This window comes from Erythranthe guttata, chromosome 7 (genome assembly GCF_056151865.1).
Source record: "Erythranthe guttata isolate IM_541 chromosome 7, IM_541, whole genome shotgun sequence".
NCBI lineage: Eukaryota > Viridiplantae > Streptophyta > Magnoliopsida > Lamiales > Phrymaceae > Erythranthe > Erythranthe guttata.
Window position 1 is genome coordinate 5,383,868 of NC_142539.1, and position 10,148 is coordinate 5,394,015.

At 34.6% G+C, this 10,148-nt stretch overlaps 3 protein-coding genes across 4 annotated transcripts; 2 read left to right on the top strand and 1 right to left on the bottom strand.

The window, feature by feature from the left end:
- Positions 1–243: 243 nt before the first annotated feature.
- Positions 244–906, top strand: LOC105964584 (uncharacterized). The gene has a single exon (XM_012989091.2). It carries the CDS (start codon positions 244–246, stop codon positions 904–906), a length of 663 nt encoding a protein of 220 aa, XP_012844545.2.
- Positions 907–1,261: 355 nt separating this feature from the next.
- On the top strand, positions 1,262–6,778 carry LOC105964675 (putative magnesium transporter NIPA2). 2 transcript variants are annotated; one of them, XM_088820817.1, is made up of 9 exons: positions 1,262–1,679; positions 1,779–1,971; positions 2,890–2,946; positions 3,020–3,110; positions 3,217–3,377; positions 3,488–3,615; positions 4,179–4,316; positions 4,814–4,906; positions 6,231–6,778. In XM_088820817.1, the coding sequence occupies exons 2-9, from the start codon at positions 1,845–1,847 to the stop codon at positions 6,402–6,404; spliced, it is 969 nt and encodes a 322-aa protein (XP_088676943.1). In that variant the 5' UTR covers positions 1,262–1,679; positions 1,779–1,844; the 3' UTR covers positions 6,405–6,778. The 2 variants fall into 2 exon arrangements, with proteins under 2 accessions (XP_088676943.1, XP_012844630.1); XM_012989176.2 differs by lacking the exon at positions 1,262–1,679 and having other exon boundaries at positions 1,762–1,971.
- Positions 6,779–7,235: 457 nt separating this feature from the next.
- LOC105964582 (F-box/kelch-repeat protein At3g23880) lies at positions 7,236–8,330 on the bottom strand. Its single transcript, XM_012989090.2, has one exon. It carries the CDS (start codon positions 8,328–8,330, stop codon positions 7,236–7,238), a length of 1,095 nt encoding a protein of 364 aa, XP_012844544.2.
- Positions 8,331–10,148: the final 1,818 nt, after the last annotated feature.

The window sequence follows — 10,148 nt, forward strand, 5'->3', positions numbered from 1 at the left end:
ACTATGGTAAGTCGTCGAAGAAATGAGTCTGGTTCGTATAGTGGAGTACAGCAACAAAACTGGAAATATATTTGGCAACTCCCAATCCCACCAAAAATTCGCATGTTCCTTTGGCGACTGAAATCTAATATCATTCCAACCAATGCAGAATTATTTCGACGAAAAATCAGTTCATCGCCCCTTTGCAGCACGTGTCACATTGAAGAAGAAACTCCCCTACATGTCATTCTAAAATGCAGGGGTATGGAGAAGGTGTGGCGGAGTCACCCATTTGATACATTGGAAAGCCACAACTATTCATCAATATGGAACTGGACTAGAAAATTGAAGCAATCACTTGATGAGGAAAATTTCAATATTGCAATGGTGGTTGCATGGAAGGCTTGGGACAACAGGAATCGAGCTATGAAAGATGAAGAGGTTATTAAGTCATGTGATTTGGTCAGTTGGTGCCGCCATTTTTTAGCAGCTTATAAATCTGCACAAATTTGCCCAAATTCGAGGATGCGGGATATACACCCTAGTGTTTGGAAACCACCCCCTAGTAATGTGGTTAAATTAAATTTTGATGTTGCATTTCCAAATGGGGAAAGTTTCTTTTCGGTGGGAATGGTTGCTCGGGATAGTTATGGTTCTTGTCTCGGTTGGAAAGTAACACGCATACAGGGAAATCTTCAACCTGTGGAAGGAGAAGCATTGGCGGCGTTGAAGACGATCTCTATGGCCAAATCGATGGGCTTAACAAATATTATACTTGAAGGCGATTGCCTCCAAGTGATAAATGCACTCAACAGCAGGGAGTGGGAATTCTCATCGTTCGGAGCGTTTGTGGAGGAATGCCTCAACATTGGTGAAAGTTTTGATTCTTGTTCGTTTAATTTTGTTAAGAGACAGGGAAACTTGTAATTGGCATTTAAACAATGCAAAATCAAATCTCGAAACCTATTTTTTAGGTTACGCAAAAAAAAAAAAAAAATGCGAATCAATTAATGAAATAAGATTCTGTATCGTGTTTACGTTATTAATTACGAAATAATTAATTAATATATATATATATATATATATATATATATATATATATATATATATATATATCAGATTTAGTAATAATAAATAAATAAAATAATAAAAGCAAAGATATTACCAACGATGCATTAATTCATTCATTCTTCTTCGTGTTTGAGAACGCAAGATTCGGAGGGCACCATAAATTGTGGGATGATGTAACGGTCATGGCGCATGTTAGTGTTTTCTTTCATATGCCTATCTGCCCTCAACAAATTTCTCTTTTCGTCTCTCCCTTTCTCTCTCTTCCTTCTCTTTCTCTCTCTCTTGTTTCTCTCTCTAAACATCTTCCCAAAATTCTTTCCTTTAGAGAGACGGAGGAAAGAGAAAGAAAGGAGGGCAATATTTTTCACAATCAGTATTTTCAATATTCTCTTTTTTTTTTTTTTTTTTTTTTTTTTTTTTTAATTTAAAAAATTAATTTCCGAGAAAAAATCGGCGAGGAGAGAGAAAGAAGAGAGAAGAGGAGTATTTTTGGATCGGCTTCTTTAATTTATTATCTGGAAAGCTGATCAACAGGAAAAAATTGATCTTGATTCATTCTTTTCTCCCATGGTGGTTTTACATTTTTAGCCTTTTGTCTCCCCTCATGCAAAAGAAAGCAGCCCCAGCAGGTTGGTCTTTTTTTTCTTTTCTTTTTATTATTATTATTAATTTATTATTATTTTTTTAATTTTAAAAAAGATGATTGTGTAATTGATTATTGTGGGCAGGGAATGCTTTGGGTTTGGAATTCTTGATATAATTTGCATATAAATTAAATATTTATATCTGAAGAAATGGTGGGAATATCAGATAATATTCGTGGATTTGTTTTGGCTATTTCTTCAAGTGTATTCATCGGCTCCAGTTTCATTATTAAGAAAAAAGGCCTCAAAAAGGCTGGTGCTGCCGGAACTCGAGCAAGTTAGTTTCTTTTTTATCCGTATATATGTAAATCGTGTTCGTTTAATTTTCGTTTTCGTTTTCGTTTTCTTACAATTGAATAACGTAAACTACGAAAAGTCATATAAGGACGTTTAATATGTTTGAGTGATCAGGACAAGGTGTATGTATCATTGTTAGGTAGAGCAAACTGACGGGAACTGTTTACGTTTTTTCATTTGTTCGGGTATGAAAAATGTTTGGATAAATATCTATTTTTCGTGTAAGGCGTGAAGACAAAAAAAAAAAAATCTTTTGAGTTATTAGGCGAAAAATACTGTTATTATACTTGTCACTAATGAGGTGTCACTAATTCTATACAGTGACAATAAAAAAATGATTAAGAGACAACAAAAAAGCTGTTATTTAGAAGTCGAAAAAAAACTGTCACTTAATATATGCATTTAGTGACAACTTTTCATTTGTCAAAATTGAAGTGTCACTAATGCCATTTTTTTCTTGTAGTGGTGGTATTTATGGTTATAATATGATGATTTTATTTGGTTGAATATTAAGTCTAATTTCTTTAGTTTGTAGGTGAGAAACAGTAATGTATGGTATAGGGCAAATCGCAACCAACCTTCCGAGGTAAGCTTAAATTACGAAAAAATCCCTTCTGGTTGGGTAATTACAACCACCACTCAACTATGTATTGTCTTACACGTTTACCCTTTCAGGGCCAAGTTTACCTACTGAATGAAAGGTTTTTTCGTAAGATAATACAGAGTTGAGGGGTTGGGATTATAAATATCCAAGCATGAGAGATTTTTCGTAATTTGAGCATATCTCAAAGGCGGCCGTAATTTGCCCTATGTTATAACACGACTCCTTTGGATTTTATTTTATTGGAATTATAGATATATGAAGAATAAAATAAGATTAATATATTTTTTTTATCAGGTGAAGGAGGGTACTCATATCTGAAGGAACCTTGTTGGTGGGCTGGAATGATCACTAGTAAGAAATTCTATACATACTCCAATTTATCAAATTCGAAAAAAATATTTTATTCAACTTCGTTTCTACGCAGTGTTTGTCGGAGAGGGCGCAAACTTTGCGGCCTACGCATACGCTCCCGCGATTCTCGTAACTCCACTCGGAGCTTTAAGTATCATTTTCAGGTATATATCGACGCATAATCACCGCCAAGAGCTACTTATATATAAAAGCAGAATAACTTAAAATAATGATTTATGTTGTAAACATACAAATAAAATTCTCTTGCAGTGCAGTGTTAGCTCACTTCATTTTGGACGAGCGTCTGCATATATTCGGAGTTGTCGGTTGTATACTCTGCTTAGTGGGGTCCGTTGCCATCGTTTTACACGCTCCCTTCGAGAAGGATATTGAATCCGTTAAGCAAGTATGGCATCTCGCTACCGAGCCCGGTAATAAATACTTTTACGCATAATTTTAAAATATTTTGCTACATCAAATATTATTTTGTTATAGTCTTTTGTTTGAACCTATGTAACAAAATATATTTGTGTTTGAACAGGTTTTATTGTCTACACTATCGTAGTATTGGCGGTTGTCGGTGTTTTGATCTTTATGTATGTGCCGAAATACGGACAAACGCATATGGTTGTCTACATTGGGATTTGCTCTCTCATGGGTTCTCTTACGGTTAGTTCTTTCGTTTATTTATTATTAGCGTAAATTACGAAAACCCCCCTGAACTTGGACTACCCGTAGTTATCAAAATCCCTGCGATGTTTGTTTCCGTCTTACATCGACCCCCTTACAGTGTAATTTTTCATGGAATCTTTTTTTATTCTAAGTAATATTTCCAGAAAAATGCTGATTCTACTCCTACAGAAGTGGTATTTCTTTATGCTACTTTTCTTTACTTGTTCTTCAATACACTTTCACAACTTTTTAGTACACCGTTACTCATTTGAGGGTAATTTTTGTCTTAAAGAAATAGGATAAAAAAATGCCATGTTTGCTGAGGTAGAATTGACATTTTCTGGGAAATACTAACTGGAATAAAAAAGATTCCATGAAAAATTACACCATAAGGGGTTGGTGTAGTAAGACGAAAACAAACGTCAGGGGGGATTTTGGTAATTGTGGGGGCGTTTTTTTGTAATTTAGCCTAAGTTCAAGGGGTTATTCGTAATTTACCATTATTATAATTTATCTTTTTTTTTTTTTAATTGAAAAAACACTTACTTTTATGTGTGCAGGTTATGGGAGTGAAAGCAGTTGCAATTGCTTTGAAGCTGACATTTTCAGGATCAAATCAGTTTATATACTTCCAGACTTGGTTTTTTACAATTTTGGTCATCATTTTTTGTGTCATGCAGCTGATTTATCTGAACAAGGTATTTTTATTTTGATTATTATTTGAACGAGTTTCTATTCGTCGGTATATAATAACTAACTTAACACACGGAATCGATAGGGACAGTTACGTAGTTTCTTACAATATAATATAGCCTTGAAAATTTGTTTCTTCTGTTGCATTTTTTGTTTCTAATTGAATTTAGGGCAAATTATGGCTACCCCTAAAGGAAGCTCAAGTTACGAAAAAACCCCCTCCCGTTTGACAATTACAACCACCCCTCAACTTTGTATTGTCTAACGAAAAAACCCGTCCTTCAGTAGGAAAATGTGACACCATAAGGATGGAAGTGAAAGATAATATATAGTTGATGGTGGTGGTTGTAATTATCTAAAGAGGAGAGGTTTTTTTTTCTTTTTTTTTTTTTATTGTAATTTGGACATAATTCAGGGAGGTGGATGTTATTTGCCAAACATGAGGGGCTTTCAAATTTGAAATATCTGATATTTTTCCTATAATGATTTTTTTTTTTGGCAGGCACTGGACACATTTAATACTGCGGTGGTTTCCCCTGTATACTATGTCATGTTCACAACTCTCACAATCGTAGCCAGTATGATTATGTTTAAGGTATTTTCTTACTACTCTTGTTTATTTTCTTACGGGCAAAATTACAGTTTCCATCCCTCAAGTTTGCACTGATTTCATAATTGGTCCCTCGTGCTTAAAAAAACACATTTCATCCCTCATTTTTCAATGGTTTAACACACTTTTGGTCATTTCCGTTAATTTACCGTTAATCCGTCAGTTAAGGCAGTGATATACACATGCTTGATTCCGTTAGTACTAACGTAAAATTGACACAAATGACTGAAAATATTGTATTTTTGAAACATGAGGGATCAAATTTGTTTTTTGTAAACATGGGGACCAAATGTGAAATTGGTGCAAATTTGAGGGACTAAAACTGAGTTTTTCCCATTTTCTTACACTATAAAAACTTGATATCTTAATGAAGACTATGATTATTTTCACTTAGTACTAAAATAGTAAGGTCTTGTTTGGTTGGCAAGACAAACCACGATTAATGAAATATTTTTTACTTTAAATTTGATATTTGGTTACAGCAAACCAAAAATCATGGGACAAACTCTATATTGGACTCTCCCCCCAACCCAATCAATCTTATTTTGAGAACAAAAACATGACCAATTCCATTAAATATTAATGGAGTAAATACAGTTTTCATCCCTGAAGTTTAAATAGATTTTACATTTGGTCCCCATATCCATAAATATATTCAACATTTTTGGTAATTTCAGTCAATTTTCCGTTAGTACTAACGTAATCAAGTGTGTGTCAGTCACTGCCTTAACGGACGGACTAACATTAAATTGAAGGAAATGACCAAGAATGTTAAATATTTAAACATGAGGGATGAAATGTGTTTTTTGTGAACATGAAGGACCAAATGTGAAATCACTGCAAATTTGAAGGGTGAAAATTATAATTTTCCCAAATATTAGTACATGAAGTTCACTTTATCCCTTACGCAAAAAGTGACCTTTATCATAAGTATATGGTCTCCCAACTATAAATCTTGATGATGGCTCTTTTGGTTTCATTGCTTTTAGTACTCCTGTGTTACATCGAATTGCTGAAAACCCCCCATTTTATTAATATTAGCAAAAACACCCTTACAATGCATTTTTTTCAGCACACAACCCCCTAAACACTGAATTGCCAGAGGGTATGTTTCCTAAACAAAAATGAATCAGAATGGGTTTTGTTTTTGCTAATAACATAACACGAGTAGTGTTTCTAGCAATTAGAAAAATATAGGGGGTGCTAAATACAATAAAACCTTTTAACTATTTTTTTATGGTGTCAAACTAATTTCGACGTGTTTTTTTTTTTTTTTTTTTTTTTTGCTTGGTTGTATATATATATTCAGGAATGGGATTCTCAGAATGCATCGCAGATTGTGACGGAACTTTGTGGTTTTGTGACTATTCTATGTGGAACGTTTCTATTACATAAAACAAAAGACATGGGTACTTCACCGACTTTATCGTCCCCTCCGTACCATCGGTCTAGAGATTCAAGTCCCCGGCAAGTTGAGCCTTGAAATTTATTTTTTGGCAATATATATAGTCAATTTTTTTTTGTTGAGGTGAAATTATTGTGTGAAATTCATAGAGAAAAAAGAAAAGAAAAATACTCATAGAGAAAATGGTTGGGGGATGGGTCAAAAGGCTTTGCTACATTCCTAGATTTTTTTTTTTTTTTTTTTTTTTTTTTTTTAAATTTAGATTTTTCATTTATTTAAGTTTAGATGATTATTAGAAGACAGGATTTTTTTCTTTTTTAAACTTTTTTGTTATTTTTTTTTAATTTCGTCTCTATTTAGTTATTTGATTTTTTTGTTTCTCAGAAATTAAACTCTTTTTGTATTTGCTGACATGCGAGTCAAGAGTCTCTTACCATGGTACGTGTTTACAATACTTATGTATTTCTTTGTTCAAGCTACGAAAACGCGTCTCTATATATTTTCGATGAGTCGCGCTATGAACGACAGAAATATATTGCAGCGACGAATTAGGCGAGAGATACAAATGCTTTAAGTTAGCAAATTTCAAAGTTTACTAAAATCAAGGGAATTTCTTAGAGATACCACAAGTAGTAAAGCGCGTGTTTTGTACATAATTGGTCATGCTTCGAGTTAAAATGCTTAAACGTATATCACATGTCGTGCACCTAAGATGTAATCAAATAACACACAACTATTTGTAAGCTATTATACGAGAGCGTATGTTTACTGCGTGTTCCTTCATTAAAAAAGAAAAGAAAAAAAAGACGCACCTGAAGAAAAAAAGACCAAATAGAAAAAAATATTGATATTCAAATCACCAAAACTTATGAAAGATTCAACCTTTTTGTGTACTGCAGCATTGCCCTTTTACGGGAAAACCAGAGACTCAACGTACATTCTCGCAGACCAATGACCATTTGATGTAAAAATCTCGGATTTCTTTTCCGCCACTTTATATATCAATAGACGATGTTTTGGATAACAACTCAAAATGAGATCCCCGTTCGCAGTAACTCCAACCAATTTCAAATGCCAGTAAGGCGACATATGATAATCACACCCTCTCGATATATTCATCAACTTAGTCCAAGACTCTTTCACTTCATATTCCTTCATCGTCCAAACCTCATAAATTGCAGAATTGCCCCTAGAAACATTGCATATTGCAGAAAGGCACCCGTCTATCACCCCAATCTCCGCATGCAAAAAATGCGGTCCCACCGGCATTGAAATTTCTCCGACACTTTCCCGGCACAAATCATACGTGAACACAACATAATCGACGGTTGGACCAGCATGCGTTACTCGATCATACAAAAGACAATGCACTATTCCATGCAAAAGGATTCCCTCCCCAAAGTACCAAATGAGCTCTAATCGACCATCAACTTCTCGGGTTGATTTCCAGCTGCAGTTGTCTGAAAACGGCTTAATGAGATGCATATGGTACTTAGAATAGTTCGATTTTCCGTCGTATGATTTAATCCCCAACACAACCTTGTACTCATCATCGGAGGATTCTCGCCCGAACCACAAGAACAAAATGGTCGTACAAAATCTCGTGTCTACGTTCAAATCCAGAGTTTTTGATACCCCGAGAAATGGATTCGACACGCAAATTCGCATAGTTTTGATATCTAAATAACAGATCAGACCGTCGCAGGTTCCGATGAAAGTTCCGATGGTTTCTTTAGGCCGCGGCAGAGTCTGAAAATCGATGCGGTCCCCCCCGCCTCGGGGATCTCTGCTGTATTCGACGGTCCGGAAAGCTTTATCATGTGGCAGGAAAATCCTACTGCGGGAAGAAGATATCGAAATCGATTTCTTGAGATGCAAGTTAATGAAGTGCTGGCTGGAGATTATTGAATTCCAGTTTTTGCAAACAGATTTGAATCTTAGAAGATCCTTAACCGAAAGCCATGAGAGAAGTTCCTCCAAAATTTCTACAGGGAGTTGCTGCATTCTTGATTTAATGGCAGAATAGATTTCTCTTAGATCTCTCTCTCTCCCCCTCTCTCTCTCTCTCTCTCTCTCTCTCTCTCTCTCTCGTAATTTGTATATATATATATATATATATATATATATATATATATATATATATATATATATATATGTTAACGTGATGGATACAAACCCTAATTGACGACTACACAAGGAGTTCTTTGATTTGTTCGACCCTACACCCGGTGAAAAACACCGGGTGGGTCTTCTGCTGCCACGTGTCTCTTTTTTGTATTTTATAATAGATTCCCCGCTAGGGTTTACCTTTAGGGGTTTTAGAAAAATAAAAAAAAGAACACGTGGCAGCAGAAGACCCACCCGGTGTTTTTCACCGGGTGTAGCATCGAAGGGACCGAGTTCTTTCGAGCATGGTAACTCTAGAATGGAAAAAAGTTGCAAAAATTAGGAATTTTAGGAAATAACCCTAATTACATACTACAATTACAATATATGTTTTTGTGAACGTTTCCTATATATGGTCCAAAATATGAGTTTTTTTTTTTTTTGCAAAAACCACCCTTATGTAATCTCGAATTGCTAAAAAAACCTTTGTATTAAACAAATTTAGCAAATACCCCCTATGAAAATTAGTCATAGGCAATAAGACCCCTGCTAGCCGAACGTGTGTAGCATGCGCGAAATGTGCGAATTGGTGTGTATTTTTGACGCAAAAAGACTGAAATACCCTTTAAATTAGAAATATTTGTGTGCATTTGCAAATCCATTACAGACTGTATATTTGTGTATGTGTGTGTAAGACCCACCATTAGAGCACGTGGAGGGGAGCTTGAGCAGACATAATAAACTTCTTTAGCCTCCTAACTCCAAATCAATGGCCTCTTCCTTCATCCTCTTCTTCCCTTCGTCAGACCCACCATTCGGGTTTTTTTTTTCTTTTTCCAAAATACAAAAGAGGCCAAATGAAATTTAAACACTAGAAAATTTGTCTTAAAACTAACAAGAGCCATCTTTCCTTTGTTCTTTGTTCTTGAGGTGGTTTGTCGTCTTCAACTCCACTGTCGTCCCCAAAGCAAAGATTTTTCAAACTTTTCCTTTTTATTTTTTGCCCCTCTTTTTGTGTTGTGGTGTGGGGTATTTATTTTGTTTTACCTAAGGGTGGTTTTGTCATTTCGTATAAGTCAACACCCAATTTTAATGTAAGGGGTAGTGTGCTTTGCAAAATAAAATATAGGGAGGTTTTTGCTATTTTTTTTTAATAGAAGGGTCTTTTTGGCCATTCGAAATTACACAGGGTGGTATGCAATTAGCTCCTCAAAGTATATATAATATAGGAAATATCGAAAAATAATGTCGGATTATAAATTTAAGGGTTATATAGTCCACTTTTTTCAACTTGCAGACACTTTTTCACAATAACCTTTTACTTTTTTTTACCTTTTTTTTTCCTACCAAACTATCTCAATTTTCACAAACCCCAAAACTCAAACATTTAATTCAAATGAAGTTAAAAAAAATAAGTCAAAGTCGGAGACCGGCAGTAATCGGCGGTTAACCGGCCGGAAAAAAATTTCAGAAAAAAAAATTTCAAAAAAAAAGAGAGAAGATAATCAACGCTAGAGAACCACCGCCTGGAAAAACACTTAACTTTCTGAAAAAAAAAATTATTTTTTCAAAAAATTATGAAAACGGGGGTTAATATGATAAATTTGTTCAAATTCGGGATCAATGTGTAATATTAAGAAAGTTAAAGTATAATGGATGAAATTGTTAAAAAAATATATTATGGAGGGTATTTTGGACAAAAGATATAAGTATGAG